General features: G+C 42.9%; 1 protein-coding gene across 2 annotated transcripts in view; it reads right to left on the minus strand.

Moving 5' to 3' along the window:
• SMYD2 (SET and MYND domain containing 2) overlaps window positions 1-23,491 on the minus strand; it is a 42,402-nt gene extending 18,911 nt beyond the window's left edge. Inside the window, exons 1-5 of one of the 2 annotated variants that reach the window (XM_054024348.1) lie at window positions 23,473-23,491; window positions 17,264-17,327; window positions 6,848-6,958; window positions 5,091-5,151; window positions 2,589-2,713 (exon numbers count right to left, since the gene is read on the minus strand). In XM_054024348.1, coding sequence (XP_053880323.1) covers window positions 2,589-2,713; window positions 5,091-5,151; window positions 6,848-6,943 — 282 coding nt within the window. In that variant the 5' untranslated portion in view covers window positions 6,944-6,958; window positions 17,264-17,327; window positions 23,473-23,491. Of the gene's footprint in view, window positions 1-2,588; window positions 2,714-5,090; window positions 5,152-6,847; window positions 6,959-17,263; window positions 17,328-21,409; window positions 21,681-23,472 lie in introns of those variants that run through there. The other variant, XM_054024347.1, reaches the window with a different exon arrangement.
• Between the last annotated feature and the right edge of the window lie 2,023 nt (window positions 23,492-25,514).

The following is a 25,514-nucleotide window of genomic DNA, read 5'->3' on the forward strand; positions in this document are numbered from 1 at the left end:
GATAGGTTTAATTAAAATACATGGACACAGGACAAGGCCAGATATCTGTCAATACACTTGAAAGAAAGGAGTCAAGCAGGCCATAAAGCCATGTCCTGAAATCCCTGCTCATGTTTTTTCTCTCATTGAGCTCAATGGGAACTTAGGGCTAGTCTACACTACTGCACTGCTTGGGTGCAGCTGTGCCGCTGTAGCGCGTCTGGTGAAGACACGCTACACCGACGAAAGAGCACTCTCCCATCAGCATAATTACTCCACCTCTGCAAGAGGTGGAGGCTACGGTGGGCCGGAGGTGCTCTTCCACCAACATTGTCAGGTGTGGACACTGCTTTAAGTTGATGTAACTTGCACTGCTCAAGGGGTGGCTTTTTCACACCCCTGAGTGATGTAACTTACATTGACTTACGCGGTAGTGTAGACAAGCCCTTAGTCTAAGTAGGAACTTCAGGATTTGGCCCACAATAGTCTCAGTGTCAATGCATGTGCACTAAACAACATTTAAAGCTGCACTTCCCGTCTATGTTCACAGTCATTAAAATCCATCTCAACCCCAATCAAGTAGTTTAGGCCCCATGTTGATGATAGCTGCATTTATGCCCGCAGAAAGTTAACCCTCCATATATCTCCCTGCCAGTATCGATAAGCTCTCCTTTCCATGCTGATACCAGAATGGAATGAACACAACTGTTGTCTCACAAGTGCCAAATGAAGACACAATAGACCCAGGTGTGGCCGATCAAGTATAGACTAGTAGGATTGTCAACTACACATGAAGCCCCCTGAAAGAATCCCTCGTCTTTTCTCTTTACTAAAACTACTGGGAACATACATCTATACTCCACTAGCCACACTACAGTGAGAACTGTACTTTAGAAGCAGTGTGAAACCCCACCCCCAACCCACCTCGACCATCCTTCAGATAAAGATCAATGAACTACATAAGCAGAATTCATAGTTCTAAATAAAGAGTCCTCACCACCACCTTCAGAATGGTAAAATAACTTCTAATAATTATTACTTGTAGTGTGGCAGTATCCAAAGGTCCCAGTCAGGATGGGGGCCTCAGCATGCTAGGTGCTGTACAAACATCCTGCCCCAAAAGCCATCAATCAAATTTAAAACAAGACACAAAACAGGTGAGCATAAAACAGGCGGGAAGGAGGATGGGGTTAACAGCAATAAGAACACAGGGCTACATAGGCTGGTGACGGACACAAAACTTTATGGTTCCAATTGATTTGTAAGTTGTTTTTTTAAATAAATATATAGTCGGGTACCTCCAACTACTCTCAGCCTAGTCATCGGTAGGTGCCTCTTTCTTGTAAGCATCATAGCAGAAATGGGTCAGGAGAAGGGATTTGAAGGATAAGAGGTTAGTGGGTTAGAGTTTAATTCAGGGAGAGCGTTCCATGTGTAAAGGGAAGTTTGTGAAACTTGAACGGCATTCAAGGCTGGCATCAGTGATACAATAGAGGATAAGAGACAAAAGCAGGCAAGAAAGCTGGGGGCAGAGTTATGCAGACTCTAGAAGAAGGGGACAAGCCCCTTGAGCATGATGTGATCAAGAAGGGTTGTCAGTGGAAGGACCTGGAGGAATATGTAGCGCGTAACATGGACGCGGTGACAGGCTAGAACACTGATCTCATTAGCTGGGTTTTGTAGGGACAGAAGGGAACAATGCGGATGTCAGGGATGCAGGGGAAGAGAGCTTTGCAGTACCCAAGGGCAGGAAATGGGGGGTCAGCAGCATGCAGAAAGTAGCTGAATTTTGGATGCATCTCCTTCTAGATCACTTGACAAGCTGAAAAGGTTTAAAAAAAAATAGAAAGAAAACTTTTCAATCGCCAAAGAAAACCAAACAAAAACAAAAAGTGAATCATGGGAAACCAGATGGCTTAGAGGATAAGTAATGGAATACAGTACTGGAACTTTCACCTGAAGTACAGCAGTTTAAACACTAATTAAGGTAATAATAGCAACGATGACCTCTTACTGCTAGGCACTGGCCTATACAAAATGAGTGGGCAGTCTCAGTCCAATAGTAGGCAGTTGTCCATATCTCAAAAACCTACCACCACAGACGGCATGGCACCCTTTGTTGGAGGCTTAAACACACAGTCCAGACAGAAAGATAGAGTGATGCTTCGCAATTCTGGATTAAAATGTGCATTCACTTTGGGGGGGGGGGGGGGGGGGGGGGGGGGATGAGAGGACGCAGGCATGAAGGCGAAATGTCACTCTTAAAGCATCACAACTACTACTATGTCCAATAAAATACATGAAGTCTGGATATATGTGAAATTCAAGATAAAAGACAGAGGTAAAATTAACCATTTTAAGATTTCAAAATGTTATCCAAAATAACATTCTGCTTCCTTGCCACCTGTCCAGAGCGGTGATAAATGAACTACTGGATCACATTTAGAAACTTGTGCCTGGGAGAGAACACCATAGCAATGCTTTACCACTACCCCCTCTGCTGTGGATACAAGGAAGGCTGTTCTCATTGCTGTCTTTTGCTTCTTTCACGAAGTCTAGATTCTCACAATACCCACCTACCTAAATGGATTTTATTCTAGCCAACTTACTTGTGCAAAGAGGACTACAAGGGCAGCGTTGTCAGGGTACTCTATGTGCTTTGAATAAAAGTGATGAAGAGCAGCAATGTCATTCTGAATCAGCTCTCTCTTTTCATTGTCTAGTTTATCAAGGTCTGTGGATAAAGAAGACATCCTGTTTCAATACAAGGAACTCTCTTCTGGTTAACTGCAGCCATAGCTAGGTTAGAACAGGTCATAACTTGGATGGGAGACACCCAAGGAACAGCTGTATGGAGGTATTGCAAGAAGTGGTTGTGATTGCTTCTCCTTCCAAGGCCACGTGTATACACTGGGAAAATGCATGAGGTTAGAAAATGTTGGCTGATACTTTTTTATTAACAAGAGATTAAACACAATATCCCTGAGGACAAGAACAGTAGTATTTAAAACATGTTAGCTGATGGTTAACTTAGCCCTAGGGTTAACCAGGGCTGTGAATATGTTCTTATACACTACTTGGCCCCGTCTACAAAAGGTGCTAAGCCACATTTAGTATCATGCTAGTGAAACATTTCCCAACATGACAGACCTTCCCCATGTAGACGTGTCCTAGTCCGTACTGAAAGTGTCCCAGTAGAATACTAGAAGAGACTGTTCTGCCCCTCATCCAAAAGACAGGATCTCTAACAGCAGAGGTCCTAACCACTTGCAGACATTGAAGATCTCTACTATTTGCAAGGCTTGGGGCATCAGCAGTGGTGTCTTGGCATATTTGTCTGGTCCTGTCCTGGTATTTTATATCCAGTCCCACTCATGGTTCCAGACAAAACCCTGGGCAGCTAAGCCATCTGACATTTCGAGGGGGCTGTGGACTGAGCATTTTCCCAGTCCCTTCTCTGCTTGAGACACTTTTTGCTCTCACTCTAACAGAAGCAGAATGGAGTGCCTAGCTGTTACCACTGTCGTCCTCCCTACTCTGCACAGTAGCAGGAGTACCAAGTCACACCTGCAAAGCAAAGTAATGCTACAATTCCCCTCTGCACCCCCCAAAATATGACAGCAGTGAGAAGAGAGACTACAGGGAAAAGAGCTGAAAAGGAGGGGCACAAATGGGAGACACATGTAAGAGTGGGGACAACTGAGGGGAGACACAGAATAGTGGGGACACTGAAATGGGACAATTTCAGGATGAGAATTAGGGGGAGCTCAGGTGTAAGAAAGAAAGATGAAGCCTTCCAATGAAAATCCTATGCCATTTCTTCACTCACCCATCCCTGGGAAGAGAGTGAGGGCGGGGGGCAACTGCTGAAGATGCCAAAGGGGGGTGGGTAACGGGCAGCAGAGGGGGCTTCTCATCAAGACAGCCAGAAATAGCAAGGGAGCCTTTGGGGGAGAAGGGCAGAATTGTGGTGGCAGAGCATCTCAGTGCTTTAGGAGGGCACTGCCACAGTTTGGATAAGCATCCACTGACCCAAACCCCAACCCTTTTGGGCTTCCAAATGAGTAAGATATTTATATTAACGCAGGCTAAAATTCAGCAGAATCCACAGAAAACCCTCTATGAACACCCACCTCTCGGTTCCCACCATTAGCTTGTTTGACAACTTGTCCTCGAAATTCCTCTCTGTGTAGGCTGCTCTGGCTTGGACAAATGCCAACATTTTACCTATTCCATTCCCCCTGGCAGTTCCAGTTGAGGCAATCTCATTCACCTTCTGTACTAAAGCTGTCCTGTAGTCTTGCTGGGCTTGGTTAAATAACTGCCACCTCTCACTCCATCAATGACAGCATTTGTCTAGCACTTTGTCAAGTGTTTGGGAATCCTTCAGGATGAAAGGCATGTAAGCCTACAATACTATCGCCTCATCCTCTCAAATGTATGTGCACATCAGCTTCTCCTTATTACTATCAATACCAAGAAAGGGAGCAACACTGCAACGCCATGTAGACTATTCCAGGCCGGTTACTCTTAACAGTTGCTCAATTTCTAACTGCCTCAAGGGCGCGGGGGTGGAAACAGTAACCTTCCAGATAAAAGCAAGCCACTGCCTTCTCTCCTTCCTCAGATCACTTTGGAGCATTCAGGACATGGAATTTCAACACAATCATAGAGAACATGTCAAATTTGACTGGCAGTGACAGACACTGAACTGCAGTCCAGAGGATTCTGCAATTAGCCCCATAGTCATTGTCACCATCAAACAACTGTGCTGTCTCTGATTTTATGCCTCCTGGTAACAATACCAGCTATTTTAATTTTGCAACATTACAATTCAGAAAAGTCACCAGAGTGCCAGGAAAGCCATCTGATGGATGAACACTACATAATTAATCTGTCTAAAGTTTCACCCTCACTTCCCCACTCCCCCAAGCTACCAACAGAAAAAGAAATTAAAGCATTACAAAAAATTTTGGAAATGCAGTTCTCTTTTTCACTCCCTCCTTCTATAACAGAGATGCTTGGAGAAGGTTTTGATGAAGGGTAATGAAGCAACTCCTAAATGCACTATGGAAAAGAGCTCCTGTTATCTGCAAGTCTTCTCTACTTACGTGATTCAAACTCTTTTACAGCAAGCAATTTTTCTGATTGTGTTCTTTCAGGGTGGGTTTTCTAGAAACAGAAAAAGATTGCAATGACACGAAAAAAAAGTGAAACTATCACATATTTTGTCAATCAACGCTTATATTGAGGGTTTTTACCCATAAAACAAAAACATAAAACTCTCACTGTGTTCAGGCTTTATAAAGGTCAATGAACAGTGATCTGGTCAAACTGACTAACCTTACAAGCCATAAAAAAAAAAAAATATTGCTGTGCCAAATAAAGCAGGCATAAATTGACTCCAATCAAATATACACACATAACCAGTACAGTATTTTAAAATATGTCATTTACTTTGTTCTAGAAACCCAGAAAGCTACTAACAGCAGCAAAGCAGGCAAGAGACAGGCTTCGCTTTGAGGAAAGTGAATAAACTCACTGTTGACAGAGTTCAAAAGCAGTGCTCTATTGTTGGCCTAAGGCCACTTCTTTGTAATCCTGGCCATTATATATGGCTTTGCAGGTGGCCCAGCAGCTGAGGTTCAGGGACTATGGTTTGCATATTTAGCTTTTATATGACATGTAGGTTCTCCCCTCCCTCAAGCACAAATTTATTCCAATGACTTTTAATCATTAAACATCTAATTTTGTTTGTGGATCACCACTAGACTGTGCTTTAATTAAAAAAACTAAACCCACACACACAGGCACAGAGGGAATATGCAGGCTACCTTCCCAGCAGGCCATCAAAATCCTCTCTATATACAGTATCCGGGTTGCCCTTGTCATATACGCAGACCTCGATCATACAAATGTGCTTCAAAGAGGATTTGTTTTTGCAGAGAGCATTTAGAGCTTTGCAAAAATACACAGTGTAATAACCTTGAAACTTACAGGTCCAATCTCTTCCTTGCAAACACTTCTGCTATGCCCTTCCCACTATCACAAATTCTGCATTCCAAGGAATATTACAGATGGAGTTAATAATGCAACATCAGAGCAAGCACACTAGCGTAGTATCTTCCTATAAATAATCCTTCTCTTTCCAAAGACGAAGGGACTGATTTTCCTTCCTCCAACACTGGTTTTACATCAGGGTCACTCCATTCATTCTAATTGGATCACTCAATTACCTGTTCTGTTCATTCCCTCTGAAGCAGCTGGCATTGGCCACTGTCAGAGACAGGATACTGGGCTAGATGGACCATTGGTCTGACCCAGTGTGGCCGCTCTTATGTAACTATATGCATCTGTCTGAATGAGAAGAGAATCAGGACTTATGGGGTGCTTACAGAGTGAACGGTGCTATAACTATACAATGCTATACAGTACAATCTGAAGGAAGTTCTGTTTCACACAAGTCTAACAAAAGTGGCTGCCATTAAAAAGCCGGTGTTTGCCAACAGATACCACGTGTGGCATCCATCAACTTAACCACAAACACTGAGTCTGATCCCCCTCTCATTTATGCTACTTTGGCCTTGATGCTATGCACTGACTTCTTGAGCCCACACTGCACTGGTTCTACTAGGACATCAGCTTAACACCTCTCAGAACATCCAACTGGACGTTATGCCGTCTTAGCCATTTCAGCCGTCAGTTTTTTCAGCTGCTCACACTCAGCACTGCAGCCAATCTGTATACAGGAAACTAACACGAAGCTGGGACAGTTACTGTAGGTCAAATTTTCATTTTTCTGCTCTTCCGGCTCCTCGCCTCCACCCCCCCCCCTTTGAAAGCAGACAAAGTCTTGCGTTCTGCTCACCTGTTTGGCAAGAATCCTCGCCGTCAGTCTCACAGTCTCTGAGGGATTCCAGTTCTGCCCAAAAACACACATAGCAGAACATTCCAGCTTGTGCATAGCCCAATCTGCTTTCTGGAAGGTTAAAAAAAAAAAGAAGCACAGTAGAATAAGAGATGAAAAAAAGAGGATGCAGCAAGTCCCACCAGAACCTGGAGGTCAAGTGAAATGTGTTTCCTTTAGAAAAATAAAATGATACTTGCTAAATCGGAACAAAAGCTGGAGTAATTTTTAAGGGACAAAGCTGTCTTTTTCTTTTTAAACATGCTCGCCAAGGATGAGTCAAGGTCATCCTATCTTCATTTATTTGGTGGAAATAAAATATAAACTCTGAAGAAACAAACATGAAACGCTGTTTCTAAATCAATCCTTATTGTTCAGAACAAGCATGGAAGGGGAGAATAGGTTCTCGCTTAATGGTTAGACTGGGTTCAATTTCCATTTAATAAATACATTGGCCCCGATTCAGATATGACCCTGGTATAAATCAGGAGTAAGTCCTCTGAAATCTATGAGTTTGCATCAATATAAAGACAGTGTATATAAGATCAGAATCAGACCTATTGAATAGATTCTTCAGATTTATTTTGTTAGTTAGCAAAGTGTAATAGAATACGCCTGGGGCTCTCCAATGCAGTAGTAGCAAGATTAGTGGCTGAAAGAGGACAAACACCCTTTAGTTAAAATTTAATGTTACATACTTCCCTTAAATACAGTAAAACATTTCATGTAATTAATTTTTTGCAATCAAGCAAAGTTATGAACAGCTGTTCTCGGGTGTATGAGACTTTCCTGAACACTCTATGGATGAAATGGATGCAGGTCATTAAGGCCTGCACAAAGAGATCCACATTAACAGATTTAAGTGATACACAGGCTGTGGTTCAGGCCTCTCCTGGACTGGAGTGTATTTCACCTTATTTGTATATTTAGAACATAAATCAATGTTCAATTTTATATCATATAGTTCTAACATTCATGCCCACAGGACATATGAAGTGGTAAAAACCCACACAATGGGTTACATTTATGCATTTGTCCCTTAATACTTAAGAGGCAATCAATCTCTATCCTCAAATAAAACACCTGAGCCAAGGAAGGTGTGGGGTGGAGAGGAGAAAAGACAGGGGAGCATACCATAACAAGTCCCACAAATTTATCACTGAGCTAAAGTGAGAACATAGAAGCCTTTGGCTGCCCCTAGAGGGATACTAAGGTTTCACTCTGACACATACTCCAAAGTCACAACCCTGCACATCACCCTTGAAAAATTCCAGCATGGGGACCATCATCACCACCCTCAAGTGCCATGATAGGATTTGGAGCAACTCAATGTCCCTCAGGTAGACTGACCCATGGCTATTTAAGGCTTTATATACCAAAATAAAAGTCAGACCCACTGTCTCATCTTGATGCCTCAGGAGTTTCCATTGGAAATGGCCATTTGTAATTGCCCCATACACTGAGATAAATTTTAGGGACTCGCCGTGGGAGGGAACAAAGGCCCTCAACTCACACTGGAGGTTCAACGGATTGTGAAAGGTGCTCAGCACCTTGCCAAGTTAGGCCCATTGCCCTTGGTTTCTTTTTTTCAAATCCAAAATTGAGATTTTACATGTAGCCTACGTGAAGCAACCCCAAGGTCTGACCGTTCTAAGAGGCGACAACAATGTAGAATTTTAAAGTATTTTACATTTTAGTCATATCATTTAAAAAAATATCTTGGATGCTCCCACTGATGCAGCAGTCACATTGCAAAATTTGTCCTTGGAAATACTGAATTCCTATGCACTTGAGAGATGGTTGGAAAATTTCTATGGGCCCTTAGTCTTTAGCCTGTGTGTTCAAGAATTACACAATGAGGACCCAGTCCTTCATTCTTTGCACATCCAAAACTCCCACTGACTTCAATTTGATGAGTTTTGGGTGTGCAAGAAGAAGTGTAAGATCAGACCCTACATTTTTTTTAATACAGACTTATGTTCACATATACTGTTTAATTAATAAGAATACTTGAAAAACAAAGCCAAGATACAAAATTATATGCCTGTCTCAAAATAATGTTTTCAAAATGCATTTGTTTCCTTTATTCTCTAAGCATTGTTAATTAAAATCTTTCCTCAGGCAGACTCATACTGAGTTATGTGAACTAGTAGGGAGGTTAAAGGGACAAGATACGGCTGGATTGTGCAAAGCAAGATAAAAGCCTGAAACATTGCAGGAATAGAGAACAGTGATGACTGAGTAATACCTGGTATAAAAACACTCAGAGAGCCCTTCTCTGCAATCACAGCAGGATTGCATTTAGCATTCTTTTCCACGTTTTCTCTGAGTGGTTTGAATTATAGCGGGTATCATTGTTCTAGCTGAATCCCCAGTGCTGTATTCATGATTTTTTTTTCCTATTTTCATTATGTCTCCTGTATTTTTCCCCTCATTTAAGGCAGAGTGACAACACTTTTGGAAAGGAAGTTTGCTAAGCCTTGTGTTTTCCACATCAAAGAGAGTGGAAAAGTAACTTCCTCCACCAAGTTCTTCAAAACGATTGCATCAGCTAGGACTACTGGATTATTTGCCTGAAGACTAGACTAGTGCAGCATACTACAAAAAAAACAGTACTCAATACAAGCCCAAAGGGAAACATTGTTCAGTCCCATGTAAAATTACTATCGTTTGTTAAATGGCAGTGATGTGCTTTGTTGGTACAAAAGAAGACACAAATAAAAATAGTCTCTGTCCAGTGGAGCTTAGAGAGTCTAGAATACAGATACACAGATAAGACAAAAAGGTCCTGGGAAAGCCAGTGAAAGGGTTAATGGAGCCCAATCATGCAAACACTTAGAGCCTGATTCTACCACTGATACTTGGGTTGGGCAGTGCTCCTGCCCCCACAAAGAATCCCACTGATTTCAGTGGGACTACTTGTGGTGTATGTTACTGTTGAGCTTGAGTAAAGGTATTGCAATATGGCCCTGAAGTGCTTCACCCAGTGATACGTGATTCAGGTTCAAGCTCTTGTGTCTTCTTTCCCTCTCGTCCCCATTTACAAAATGTTGGGCTGGAGAGGATACGAGATTGACATGGGTTAGCGTTTGAAGGACTCCCAGAAGAAGTGAGTCTTTTTATGACAGATTTCAATGAGGAAAGGGTGAGGGAGTGGCCCACCGGAAGCGAAGATCATTCCAGGCACATGGAGCAACATGGAAGGAGACATGAACATGAGAGTGGGACTGAGAAATGAAGGGGATAGTGAGGCTGGTAGGGCAAAGGGGACAATGGGGCAATATTAGCAGAAATAACATGAGAGATCCAGGTGGAGCTAGTCACAACCTAAATTAAATGAGTCCTGAGCTGACAGGGACAAGAGACTGAGAAGCAAAAACTTCCATATACTAACACTTCTAACAGTTTGACCAGTAAGGTAGCTTCTCTATGCAAGGAATGAGATTTGATTACCATGAGTGCAGCCTTAGCTTGTACAGCTGCCACACAAAATACTTTGACTTAATAACTTGGATAAATATGGACTCAACGCTGGTTATTCACATGTGGGAGACAGGAAATCTCAGAAGTAGATACAGCTTGTTTGAGCATTCCATCAGAGTGGTGCTTGATCTAAAAACCTGCAGATCTCAGGTGATCTGTTCAGAAGCCCAGGATATCTACCTGAATGCCTCACACCTCCATGACCACAGAGTACTACAGTGGAACCCTTCTCCCTACACCTCTCCCAGTTCTACCCCAAGTCCAGTGCTTTTTTTGCTACCCTCCCCTCTTGGAAGCAGAGGGGAACATTTGGTCTTTTATCAACAATGGGCCAAATCCTGACGTTTTTACTCAGTCAAAACTCTCATTAAAACCAATGTGAATATGTCTCAAGTAAGGACTCTAGGAACTGCCCAACTAAATGTACACAAATCACCTAATCCTTTTAAAAAGTATTTTCAAAATGATCTCCTGAGAGTGAAGACCACACATGGACTTTACAATGTATATAAATTACGGTAGCATTTCCCTTTATTTTAAACCTACTGCCTTAAACTTCCATCAAGTGTCCCCTTGTTCTCATATTAAAGGGAAGGGTAAGATAGGAGCTCCTGATCAGTTCTCACTATATCCATAGTAATTTTGATAACTCAAGGATTGTAAGTCTCCTTTCACTCTCCTTTCCCAGCCCAGAGGCATGTTCACTTAAATGAAATTTGAACATAACAGAAACATTCCAAAGTTATATTGGACTTAAATCCACCTCCTCAGCATTCCCCTTACTAATAGGAATGTCCAGGTGGCACAAGGCTGGTTCAGTGGACCCTTGCCACTTGGCCCCTGGAGTGGAGGCATGGACAGAAAACAGGGAATAGCCAGGTCACTGTGCTCTGGTGATACCTGGCTGTCAAAATAGCCCCTTGGAGCTCTGGGCAGCTGGGTGTAGTTTAGAGGAGCCATGAGGTTACCCTAAATTGCAGTACCGGGACCTGGATGGGCTGGGATCAGGAAAGGGAAGAGATAAAAATTGTTTAAAATCATCTTTGATCCCCACTTTCTGAGGCTGTGTGGCTGTGTTGCCCAAAATTGTACTCCAAGATCTTTCTTGAGTGGTAACAGCTAATTTTGTATATAGAAGTGGGATTATGCTTTCCAGTGTGCATTACACTGCACTTATTGCATTGAATTTCATCTTTTTCCCCCCCTGATTTTTGCCCTACTTTTGCATCATTCAAATATATAAAAAATAACTTGTTTTATTAGGAAAATACAATACATTGCATGAGATATATGAATTACGATAATACATTAGTCTGTATGCAAGTTTAAAATAGCAAACAAAAGGTTTTGGATAAGTTTTTCAGAATTATGGATTGAGTAACCATAGAAATTGTTTTGTAATTAACACAGATGCTTACGAACAGCTGGAACAAAGCTGTTGTGGAACCAGTCGTCAAAAATGTGTCTCGTCATCCAAGCATTTTTGCTGTTAGCGTATATTACTGGTAGTTTGACTCTGCTGAGGTGATTAAAGCAGTGAGGGTTATGAAAGCAGCCAATGAGAAGAGGAGTAAGCTTATGGCTGCCTGTCTTATTACTACAAAAAAGAAGAGTCAGACGATCTTTTATCTTTTTAAATCCAGCTGTTTTCTGTGTCTCGTGATTAAAGGCTAAAGTCTTATCAGGTAGCAGTTTTGCAAATAAAGCGGTTTCATCACAATTATAAAGTTGTTCTTCGTGGTACTCTTCATTTTGTACAATAGATTTTAACTCGGTGGGAAATGCGTTTGCGGCTGAATCATCGGCTTTCTCCAGAAATCTACACCTGCGCTATGCTATGATGCTTTTTAAAATGACTTAGAGACCCCTCGCTGGCTTGGAATGATTCATCCCCGTTAAATTTCCAAATTTTGTCGCTTGGGCTTGAAGAATTGGCCCACTTAGTGGCATTCCTTGCAGCCTTTCCTGAGCAAACCATGTGCGCATGGCTTTGTCTATTGTGGGTTCTGCTGAACAAAGCACATGTTTTCACTTAAGCCCCGCAGCAGAATCAATATTTTGTACAAAGCCATTCAGTTTAGATTTGTTTTTTAGCCATCATCAGAGAGTAGATTCGGCAATCCCAATATCTTTTGAAACTTTGGCCTGGGTTTCTCCACTATTTACTCGACCTATTGCAGCTAGCTTGTCTTCTACAGTGTAGGAACGCTGATGCTTGCCCTCTGCCATTATATTATGCCTACGGTTAACATTTTCTAATGTAGTATATATACTGTATTACTATACAACTACAGTACTACTGTATATATTATATATCTCTCTAGCGTGACAATGACTAAGCGTGCGTGATGGTAAAGACATACAACACATTTCCGCTCTGCACTTCCTGTCGATTTCTATGTCAGTGAGTTAATGAGCGAATCTGTAGTGCTCCATAGCAAGTCCCTGTACCGCGTGTTAATGAGTCTCGCGTGTTAAATAGGTAGCACTGGGAGCATGACGCTACCGCGCTTTAAGTGGATTCGTATGTAAACAGGTCACATGTAAACGGGTCTGTACTGTAAATATCAAAATGCCTTTATATAAATCCATGGTACACCCACACCTTGAACATTGCATGCAGTTCTGGTCATCCCATCTCAAAAAAAAGATATATTAGAACTGGACAAAGTCCAGAGAAGGATAACTGAACGATTGGAGTTATGGAACAGCTTCCATATGAGGAAAGATTAAAAGACTGGGACTGTCCATCTTGGAAAACAGAGATGATTGGTATGGAGGGGAGGTATGGTAGAGGTTTATAAAATTATGAATGGTGTTGAGAAAAAGTATTATTTACTCCTTCACATACAGGAAGAAACAGGAGTCACCCAATAAAATTCATAGGCAGTAGGTTTAAATCAAACATAAGGAAGTACTTTACTTCTTCATACAACACAGAGTCAATCTGGGGAACTTGTCATCAGGGGATGTTACGAGTGCCAAAAGTATAACTGCATTAAAAAAAGAACTAGATAAATTCATGGAGGATAGGTCCATTAGCCAAGTTGGTCAGGGATGCAACCCTACACTCTGGGTGTCCTTAGGCCTCTGATTGTCAGATGCTGGGACTGGACAACAGGGGATGGATCACTCCCTGTGATTTGCCCTGTTCTGTTCATTCCCTCTGAAGCAGCTGGCATTGGCCACTGTCAGAAGACAGGAACTGGGCTAGATGGACCATTGGTCTGACCCAATATGGCCGTTCTTATGTTTTAAACTGTTTTAGAAAGGGGAGTGTGAATTGAAGTGAAATTGATTTCATGTCCCACATAGTACACCGAATGTGACAAACAGCTGTCAGACTGAGTGATTTTCAGATTATGTTTATAGCATTGTATCTATACCAGGTTCTTGTTGGCAAGGGCAATTTTTAGTTCAATTGGGCAAATGGGTGTGGATTCATAGAGTACTAAAAATATCAAATGAACAATGCTATAAGAAAGCTCTTAAGTGCAGCTCCAGACTTTCATCAGTTTGGTATGAAGAAAGCCAAAGCATGAGGTCCCACATCCATGGAAGCTGAAAGGGAAACATTTACTGTACACCCCACTGTTACAAGTTCAATATCAAGGCACAGATGTCCTTCTCAGCTTTGACAGAGAATTGCTGAATTGGTGAAAAGTGCCTTTGAACAAGACAAGGATGAAGATGTGATGTAGATTGTCTGTGCAGCATATACAGTCAGTGGGGACCGGTTTCTAAAGAATGTTGTGCTTGAAGATAACGTTGAAAGAATGTCAGAAGAATTGAATCCCAGCAACGTTCCTAAATTTCATCTGAGTGATTCAGAAGGATCCAAAACACTGAAGATAGATTTATGCCGAGAGAGCAAGAAGCCCTAAGCATTTCACATGTAGTGATGAAGAAAGAGCCAATGCTGGGGCACATCACACTACACTCAAGACATTGAAACACTACTGAATGATTTTATATACAAAGCATTATGTATACATATGTAGGAAGGGTTTTAATTATCATTAGCTTAGCACACAAACAGCTCTTCTGCTAAATGTTGTCTCCTGAAGTTTTCAGGATGTTCTGTCTTCCTGAATGGATGGTGAGAGGACTTTTTCTCTTGGAAGGACATTTCATCATAATAAAGGGTGTTCTGGTCCTTTAAAAACATTAGAGATAGCAAGATACAAACACTACCTCACACTGTAAAAAATAATGAGAGATCTACAATACATTAATACCTGTTCTTGGGGGGCCAATGTGTAAGGGAGGAGAGGAACCAGCTCCTATTCTATAAGGCTCCTCAAGTCTGGAGTGTAGATTCCAGAATACTGGAAGGCAGAGGATGGACTTGTGGATAACGCAAATGACTCAACGTCAGGAGATATAGGTCCTACTACTGCCTCCGATGTGCACTTGCTGTTTGATCTGGGCCAAGTTGTTTAACTTCTCTTTACCTTAATTAATCCATCTGTAAAATGGCAACAATAGCCATTATCTACTTCACAGGAGCTTATTTCCTTGTTTGTGAAGAAACAGATTCTCAGATGGAAGATGTTATAGACCACAAAGCAATTTTATTGCAAAAATTATTGGATTCTCTCACATGAACTGTACAGGGTTGGTTTGAAACAATGTCTCCCAGCATGCACTTCTTACAACTAAGTGCAAGTGCTTCTCATGATGAGATTATGGGTTGTCAGAGGATTTACCTAGGCTTCCTATTAAGCTTTTGCAGGACTTTCACCTGGATCCTTAAAGATGCTAATTTCACGAAGCTTTCACTTTCTGCTCTATGCAACTACTTTCCTGACAATCTCCTCCAACCTCTTATGTAAGCCAATATCAGTATTTACATTTTTAAGCTGCCTTTGCTAAAAGCTTTCCAAACCAGCTTGTGACTCAAAAGTAGGAGGCCATTTGAAGATTTTTACTCCCGCACACTAAAATATGGGGCGGGGGGAGAGGGGAGCCTGATCTGAAGAGGGATAGTTCATCTGCATTAACAGGTGTGTTGTAAGAAAGACACGAGAAGTCGTTCTTCCACTCTACTCTGTGCTGGTTAGGCCTCAGCTGGAGTATTGTGTCCAGTTCTGGGCACCGCATTTCAAGAAAGATGTGGAGAAATTGGAGAGGGTCCAGAGAAGAGCAACAAGAATGATTCAAGGTCTAGAGAACATGACCTATGAAGGAAGGTTGAAAGAATTGGGTTTGTTTAGTTTGGAAAAGAGAAGACAGAGGGGACATGACAGCAGTTTTCACGTATCTAAAAGGGTGTCATAAGGAGGTGGGAGAAAACTTGTTCACCTTAACTTCTAAGGATAGAACAAGAAGCAATGGGCTTAAACTGCAGCAAGGGAGGTTTAGGTTGGACATTAGGAAAAAGTTCCTAACTGTCAAGGTGGTTAAACATTGGAATAAACTGCTTAGGGAGATTGTGGAATCTCCACCTCTGGAGATTATTTAAGAGTAGGTTAGATAAATGTCTATCCGGAATGGTCTAGACAGTATTTGGTCCTGCCATGAGGGCAAGGGACTGGACTCGATGACCTCTCGAGGTCCCTTCCAGTCCTAGAGTCTATGAATCGCCTCCCAGATGTTGTCATGAACAAGTCTGGTCATATTACCACCTCCCAGGGATCTTTCCATCCTATATAAATAATGGAAATAAAGAAAGCGAAAGGGGGGGGGGCATGAAACAAAGCTAATAGGCAAATATACCCTTGTCCACTGTCCTTTGCAGATGAAAGAAAATCAAAGGAGACCAGATCCTGCTGCCCATTACTCACATTGATTAGTACCTAACTCTGGACCCTTACTCACATTGGGTAATGCCTTATTCCACAAACAGTCCTACTGACGTGAGTAAGGTATCAGAAACCGGCCCTCTGGGGGTGAGGGGACGATGACTACTAAGGGAAACATAAGGCGCATGGTTACTTTAGGTCAAGCTGACAGCATGCAAAGGCAGGATACTGGATTGGCTAGATTCAGTGAATTAGATAAGAACAAGCTCTCCCTCCATAACAAAAGAAAAAATAGAATTATAATTGAACTGGGGTGTTTTTCAATGAACCAGTCCTTCATTCTATTCTACTTTAAAGCATATTAAAGCTCCATAACATGAAATTCAGAGAATGGCCACTCTGGTTATCTCTGCCTCTTAGTAGAAGTGTGAGAATATAAGAACATAAGAGTGGCCATACTGGGTCAGACCAAAGGTCCATCTAGCCCAATATCCTGTCTTCCGACAGTGGCCAAAACCAGGTGCCCCAGAGGGAATGAACACGTAATCATCAAGTGATCCATCCCCTGTCACCCATTCCCAGCCTCTTGCAAACAGAGACTAGGGACACCATCCCTGCCCATCCTGGCTAATAGCCATTGATGGACCTATCCTCCAGGAACCTATCTCGTTCTTTTTTGAAGACTAAGAGAAGAAGCACAGTAGGTTTCTAAACTAATATACACTATTATTATCATCATCAACAGTAACACTTGCAACAGATTTTGAAAAAGCTAACTCAGATATTTATTTTTGATATTTCAGCTAGACAGGGACTTCTTCACCAGTTTAGGGGACTAACGTTAAATCTGAGTATATTTAAAGTAGGCTGGTTACTGAAGTAATTAGTGGGCTGGTAGGCTGTACTAATCAAATGTCTCAGTAATACCATGTCCCAGCATAGCCCATCTTGAATGACTTAATACGGACATGTCTAAATCCTGTAATTGTCCAAGACACAACTCCATTCTCAGCATCTGTGGGATTCTGAAACTGACCAGTTTAACAGTAGATGTGATTACAGCCTGTCAGTGCTGTACTAAACTAATGATACGTGCAGCTTACTGCGTTAGTGAACCCTTACCCTCCTCACAAGTTGTTGTAACACATACCTGACATTCCACATTGCAGTAAAATGCCTGTTTACATCTTCCACACTTGGACAATCCTTCTTTCCTTAAAAACATAAAACAGAAGTTATATCTATCTTCTAATAGTGAATTTAATAGGGAGGCTATACCCCATAGCTTTGACATACACTCATGACTTAGTGAATATGCTCTGGGCGACAGGAATGCACTTATTTTTAAATAGTTTTGCACAATACACAGTATTTCCCTAATCAAATGACCTTCTGTCCAGAATATTCTGGTTACAGCTTGAACCTAGTCTATTTATTTTTGTTTTATTTATTTAGCATTTCAAATGCAAGTTTTCCTAATAGCTGTTATTATGTAAAAGACTTTACTATCCTAATCAAGCCACAGTTTCAGAAACATGTTATTCTATGCTGCTACTTTGTAATTACATCCCACACACTGATATATTGCTTTTCCTTCTTCTCTAAGTATTGGTTGCTTGATTGATTTAATCCTGGATATACACCTCTACCCTGATATAACACTGTCCTCAGGAGCCAAAAAATCTTACTGCGTTATATCGAACTTGCTTTGATCCGCTGGAGTGCGCAGCCCCACCCACCCGGAGCACTGCTTTACCGCGTTATATCCAGATTCGTGTTATATTGGAGTAGAGATGTATATCTTTTGCGTCCTAATGTTTTAGTTCTATTGCTTGTCTATCTAATAGTTTTTGTGTGGTTGAAAATGTTCTTATTAATCAACAAGCCCTCTGAAATCTAAACACACAACATTTTAAACATTTTGTTCAGTATCCTGTTATCAAGTGTCTGAATGCTGAGTACAGCATCTGCTCTGCGCTCAATGTATTATGAAAGTTTCCCTCAACCCTCCACAGTCCCTTTTCATTTGTATACATCCATAACACAGCAAATACCATAGGGAAGTCCTCATTCTGCTGCAAGGTGCACTGTATTCCCTCCATTACCCCCCTCCCCCCAAAAAAAAGTTGTTGAGGTTTAAAGGTCACCACCATCAATAAAAAAATTTCCATCTGAAAACTGTATGCCTACTATTGAGTAACCTTTAAGAGTACTATATCTAAAAGTCATTAGCATTTCCTCTATATATTTTAGTTCATTAGCTTTGTGTATCTGATAGCACTCTGCAGATCAGTTTTACTGTTTCCCCCATGTATAATCAGTTTCCACCTATTTGAGTGTTTGGCTGTGGGAAAGGCTCCCCCCCCCCAAAAGCAATAGAGGAGGGAAACATTTAAAAACAAACAAACTGCCTAAATTTAAAAAAAAAAAATGTGCCGGGATCTGGGTCAACTTCACCAAAAGTATTTTAGTTAATTTTGCTGAAATCGACAGTTTCAACTTAATGGTGTCCTTTCAAATACGGTTTAGGAAGCATGGAGATTGAAAGGCATCGGCCAGAGAACAGAGAAGACCCATGAAAAGTACACGTTTAACTACATCTTGCCGAACAGGTGAAGTTTGGTGAATGTTTGTTTGAGCAACATTTGGTTAGATACATTCTAAAGTTCCTGAAAAATGCGACTAAGTGAAATGATGTTAAGCGAATCCAATTTCCCCATAAGAACGAATGTAAATGGAGGGGTTAGGTTCCAGGGAATTTTTTTTTTGGTCGTACAGTTCAGTACTATAGTTGGGAGGTGGCCCCCGCCTTACCCTACACAGGCACAGCCCACTGGCACTGGAGACAATGAGGCAGGCAAGGAGGCTGAAGGTGCTCTAGGCTAGGAGAAGCACGTTGCGCAGCAGCAGCGGCAGCTTCCCCTACTCTGCAAGCACCAGGGGCAGGGGGCTCAACCCTCGGCCCGCCCACGCCACACCTTCCCCCAAGCCCCCACCCTTAACCTGCCTCTTCTCCCCCCCTCCCTTTACTCTGCACACCGTATCCTCGCTCCTCTCCCGCCTCATGCCCATGGCAATCAGCTGGCTTGCAGCGTTCAGAGGCAGGGGGAGGAGCGAGGATGTGCCGCGCAGGCTCCCCCTCCTCCCCTGCCTCCTGAACACCACAAGCCAGCTTATTGCCGCGGGCAGGAGGCAGGGGAGGGAGGGGGGGAAGTGGGCCACGTCCTCACTCCTCCCCCCTCAATCTCCTGCCCGTGGCAATCAGCTGGCTTGCAACGTTCAGGGGGCAGTAGGGAGGGGGGAGGAGGGAGGACTTGGCGCACAGGCGCCCCCCTCCCTCCCCTGCCTCCTGCCCACAGCAATCAGCTGGTTTGCAGAGTTCAGGAGGTAGGGGAGGGAGGGGGAACCTGTGTGCTGAGTCCTCGCTCCCCCCCCCCCAATGCCGCAAGCCAGCTGATTGCTGTGGGCAGGAGGCGGGGGGAGGAGGGGGAAGGCACTGATCCCCAGGGTCTGCCTGCGGGCAGGAGGGCTGGGGGGTGGGGGCGCGGCACAGAGGAGCTGATGGGGGGGTGCGAGCTGTGGACAAAGCAGGCAGCCAAACGACGTTATAGTGAAGCACTGCACAACTTTAAATGGAGCATCTTCTGTAATTGAGAAGGGACATAAGATCGAAACAATGTTAAGCGAGAGGAAGTTAAGTGGGGAGTTACTGTACAGGCCCTGATCTGTAAAGACTTAGGCATGCATGTAACTTTAGTCACACTGAATGCAATACAATTATTCACATGAGTAGTTATTCCTCAGCCTAAGAGTTTTCAGAATCATGCCACAGAGTATGAGAATATTCTCAAGAGGAAATGGGACACTTTTTTGGGACACTTGAAGGAACAAACATACAGAGCAGATGTTAGTCATTTAGTTAATGCATTTCTGAAAGGTGCTCAGATACTATGGTGATGAGCACGATAGAACAACCTACACAGAATTGAACATGGAACTGAAAGAAAAACAGTTTTAAGGAAGAAGTTTAGTAACAGTGCTGTACTCAAAGACCCATATAAAGTTTATACAAAGAAAGAAACAATTCTGTAAAAAGGAAAACTTTTTAAAGGAGGATCCTGGAGTCCACAGGAAGTTGTAGCCCATATTTGGAATTATTTTATGAATGTATTTATAGGTCTGTGGTGCTCACCTCCACGATTAATTAATAAAAAGGAGGGAGTAAAATCGGGACATAAAGATCAAATTACAGTGTAATAATGACAAACTTGGATGTCAATGGATCTTCAGATGAGTATAGACTTGAGGGAGAGAAAATCTGAGAGAATGAAAGGCTGGGGAAAGTGTCTCAGCAATGTAAAAGCCCTTGGCAATGCCAATCATGGATGCAGCAGTATTCACCGATGCCCCTGCTATCTAAGATATAGAGCCCCCCCTTTACCCTAATATATGAGTGCTTTAGCCTTTAACATATTTATGCCAAATATGGTTGCCAAATTTGGTTGGATAAATTCCAGTGAAGTTTCATCATATGACATTATCTGTAATTAAAGATTAATCTTTAATTCCTAGTGCCTCCAGGACAATGCTGGAGGGTTGGCAACCCTAATTCATCCATGTGAAATAGGAAAATACTATTCCCATTTTACAGATGGGAAAAGGAAGCAGAGAGAGAGAATAAGTGAGTTGTTCGTGGTAACACAGGAAGCCTATGGCAAGGCACAGGATTGAAACCAAGTCACCCCCAGAGGCCTAATCTAAAGCAGTAATTGTCAACCTGTGGTCCACAGACCCCTGGGGGTTCAACATCTACATCAAAGGCCTCTGTGAAAGATTGTCACTACCATAGAACAGTGGTTTTCAACTTGGGGTCTGCTGACTGGGGGGGGGGGGGGGGTCCACAAACTAGGAGTCAGCACCTCCATTTGAAATTTTTAGGGAGCCACAAATGAAGAAAAACAAAAAGGTTGAAAACCACTAGTGTAGGCCAACACCCCCCACAGCTGGACTCCACCCATCCTCTCTTACCACTAGAAACCCACGTGTTCTGGGGATCTCACCTCCCCTGCCCCGCCCAGGCTCAGTCTGTTCACAAGATCCATCCACCCTTCACTTCTAACCTCCCTCCCCAAGCCCAACCCATCCTGGAGATAGCCCCGCTCCCCACCAACCCCCTCTCGGGCCCAGGCGTGCCCAGCCCCCGCTCGGCCGGGCACTGCCGCGGCCCCACAGCAGGCGGGCGGTGCTAGGACCCGCGGGGAGCCGCTGTCCGGCGCCGAGCCGGGCCGGTCGGTACCTGGCGAAGCAGCACTCGCAGTGGTTGCCCCGCTCGCTGACGGTCAGCACGCAGGTGTAGGCCGGGCAGCTGAAGAGCAGCTCCCCCGGGGCGAAGCGCTGCCGGGCCCGCAGCCCCCGGCCCTTGCCCGGGCTGGTGAACCGCTCCAGGCCCTCCTCGCGCGGGCCCCCCTCCGCCCGCATCCTTCCGGGCCAGGCGCGCGGCTCCCCGCCAGGCCGCTACTAATGGAGCCGAGTCAGCCGCGCGGCACCACGTACATCGGCAGCCGACTCCCCGGGAAACCGCCGCAGGAGCCCACCGGGTCCTAGAGCCCGCCCTGCCAGGCAGCACCCTCCTCCCCCGGGCGGACCCCGTGCGCCCATCCTCCGGGGGCGCCCCGCTTACCCGCCCCTCGCCCGCCACCGGGTGCCCACAGCCCTGGAGGAGGCCAAGCTGCTGGGCATGACAGGGCGGTTGCTTCCCGCCGCCCCACCTCTGAGACTGAAAAAAGAGGCCGAGGGCATCATGAGACATGCAGTGTACCCGGGCAGCGCCATGGCTCAAAACTTGGGGCCTCCCTGCAGGGGACTTTTCTCTCTGATCCTCCCCTCTTCTGACAGCTGTGCTTGTGGCATCAGCACTGGGGTGACCAAGTAGCAAGTGGGAAAAATCAGGACATTGGGGGGAGGGGGGAACAGTTGCCTGTATAAAACAAAACCCCTAATATTGGGGAGGTCTGGTCATCGGAATCAGCACTGAAAGTCTTCTCCGATTGCTGGCTCAGCCTTAAGAGCTGCAGAAATCCCTAGGGCTGCTCTGCACTCCAAAAATTATAGCAATAACTATGTTGGTTGAGGGGGTGGGTTTTTACAGATATAATTATAACACTACATGCAAAAGCCATCTAGTGTTGATCCAGTTATACTGGTATAAAGGACAAGGTGCCTTATACCAGTGTAGCTTATTCTTCCTGAACCACAATAAGCTGTATATCCACACAAGGCAGGTTTTGCTGCTTTAACTATTCTGGTCTTGCTAAAGCAGCAAAACTATCCAGTATAGATAAACCCTTAGTCTCAATCATAAACCTGATCCTGGGCAGGTATAATGGACAATGAATCCCAGAGGACCAGTATTGGCTAAGGCCAACCTCAGGTTCTCTATCAAGAAGAGCAGCTAAGCATGTAAAGAAAGATGCAGAAGATGTGGTCATGCTGAGGATTTTTGCTGTGTAGGTCACACGCAGCCTCTAAATTTGTTGCTTGCCTTATAAACAGAGCTAGTGAGCAAGGTCATGTGGGTCCCATACAATCATCAATACTACAGGCCTTGGGGAACTTCTTGCTATCTCACTCACAAAGACGCTGAGCTATTGGAAAGGGTTCCAATATGACAAAGCTTCCTAATCTAGAAAAACCCAGCAAAATGGTACTTAACAACGTCACTCTACGTGCACCGCCATGTAGTTGTGAACCCCATGGAATCCATGAGGGAACCTTAGGAATTGAATTGCAGGGACTGCAGATGCTTTGGGAAGCCCTACTTATAAAAAGTATACCTCAATTTTACATCCATGCAACTCCACTGACTTCAGCAGAGTTATTCCGTATTTACACCAGTGAAAATGAGAAGTGGAGGACCATGGGGGCATTACTCTAGAATATTGCAATATTTTGATAGCTTGGAAGGAAATATGTTGAATTAATGGGGGTAATTATTTGTTACCTACAACTAGTTAGCCTCCTGGGTGAGGCTTGCCCATTTATAAACAAGAAAATTAGCAACAAAACAAATAACAAAAAGTTCCAGTGCAACAGAAGAAATAATGTCAGAAATGTGTCTAAAAGCCATCAGAGCTAGGAAATGTTAAATTTACTCAAACTAGGAATAAGTGTTACCTTTGATTACGTTAGAAATAATAAATGCAATAAATCTATACTAAAGTTATCTTCAAGATAAGGCTCAACGCCACAAAGCTCAAGAAAGCTTAGTTAAGGCTATTATAATGCTCTTAACTCACACATTTGTGCCTAAGCATTTCAATACATGAGTTTTTTTGTTAGTTATACAGCAGTTGGACTTACCACTGGAAGGATATTCATTTCAGAAATACGAGTTAAGCATGCAGATGGATATAAATATTTTCTGCATCACTTGTAGTACGTGTGTACTCTAGATTAATACAGTCATCCAAGGTATGTTATCTGTGCTATAAATAGGTGGTCATTTAGTTTTACATGACATTATTTGTACAATAAATTACCTGGAAACAGTTTGTCTATATGTGCAGATTGGAATATACAAAATGAAAAATTTCACAAGGAAAAGTAAATGAATAAACTAGAAATCAAAGAGGGTGCAAAACAAGAATAAAAAAATTAATGTTGAGAAAGACTTTCGTGAACTAAAAGAGTAAACTGAGTCCCATTCATTGATTTTAGTGCCAGTAAAACTGAAGGGCCATTTATACCCTGTAAAGTTAGAGTCCCTTCCTTGGTGTTAGTCTATTGTAAATGAGATCCGAAGCGGTCCCTAAATAAGCACTATGGGAGTGGGCCATAGAGTTTTAATACTAACCAAAATGTTCCAATCCAGTCCTTGCACTGGAAGATCTTAACCAAATAGCAGCAGAGAAATGTGAAATAATTACCAGTAGGTAAATGTAAAATGCAAAACATTCTCTCACCACTGCACTTTTTGAACAAAGGGCATTCTGTGCCTGCAGAGCCTTCCGGGGGGAGGGCTCAAAAGGGAGAAGGGCTGAAGCAAGCAAGTGTAAGTGAGTCTAACTAAATGTAGATAGAGTCCAAACTAGTGTAATCCACGTGCCAAAAGAAGATACGCTCAAAACTCCCACTAGGTTTACTTAGACAAATTTTGATTTACCTCTGAATTTGGCTCAAGCTGGTATATTAAGAGTGTACAGTTACACAGAAAAAAGGAAATAACTGAATGATTCACTTTCTTAATGATTATTTGATTTTTATTTTATCATTATACCTTTCTTCAGGGGTGCTGGAACAATTTGTATAATGGGGGTGCTGAGATCCATTGAACTAAACTGTAAACCCTGTATATAATGGAAACCACTTCAAGCCAGAGGGTGTGGAAGCACCCCCAGCACCTGTAGTTCCAGCACCGACGTCTTTCGTGCACCAATATTGGTGCATAGGGCAGAAACCAGTCTCTTCCATCCCTCTCTGTAGTTAGCTGCCACTTCCATCTGCTCTATGGTGTTAATATTGACTGTTCTGCCCTCCCTGCCAAGGGTTCTTCTTGGGCACTCTCGTTTCCTCACACCAGTTCGTTTCCAGTTGACAGCTTCATGTGGGAGTCTCTGTGTTGGCGTCCAGAGTACATGCCTCAAATACATGCAGCACTTCCTTCTAATTCTAGTGAAGACAAGCTGCTGGCTGGTAAGTTCTCAGATCTCTTCACTGGTAATACAGTCTCAATGCTTAGAATCTTTCTAGGCACTTAGTTTCAAAGGCAATTCGTTTTCTATCTAATATTTTAATAGATCTCCCACTCTTGCAGCCGTAAGTTAGCATTGAGATTATGTTTGAGTTGAAAATTCTGTTTTATTTTGGTGCTGTATACCTTTGATTTCCATACATTGTTGAGTTTAGTGAATGCTGTGGATGCATTTCCTATCCTTGATGTTACTTCTTTTTTGAGGTCTCCATTGGCAAGTTTGGTGCTATCCAGGTAAATGAACTGTTCGCTTCCTTGATGTTTGTGCCTTCTAATATGATGCAACAGCTTGACAGCTGGGTTTCAATGATATTTATTTTGATATAACTGACTTAGCTGCTTATAAAAAGAAATGAAGATAAATTAACTTTCAAATTGCCATGATAGAAAAGTCTTTCTGTATAAGCTATTAAATATAAACTTCAAACATTTTTATGTCAGCATCCATCCAGTTATGGTTCTTGTTTTTCAATGTTCTCTCTCATATTAACACATTGAAATAACTGGAGCATTACAAAAATAATTCAGCCCTCTGGGTCTAAATTATTTTAATTATGTCCAACTGCTACATCTTTTTAAGAGGAAAGGGTCAGCAACCAAAATGGAAAAATATGGCTCAGTAATTAAAAAATGTAATACCACTCCCTCCTCC

This window comes from Malaclemys terrapin, chromosome 3, assembly GCF_027887155.1.
Source record: "Malaclemys terrapin pileata isolate rMalTer1 chromosome 3, rMalTer1.hap1, whole genome shotgun sequence".
NCBI classification, from domain to species: domain Eukaryota; kingdom Metazoa; phylum Chordata; order Testudines; family Emydidae; genus Malaclemys; species Malaclemys terrapin.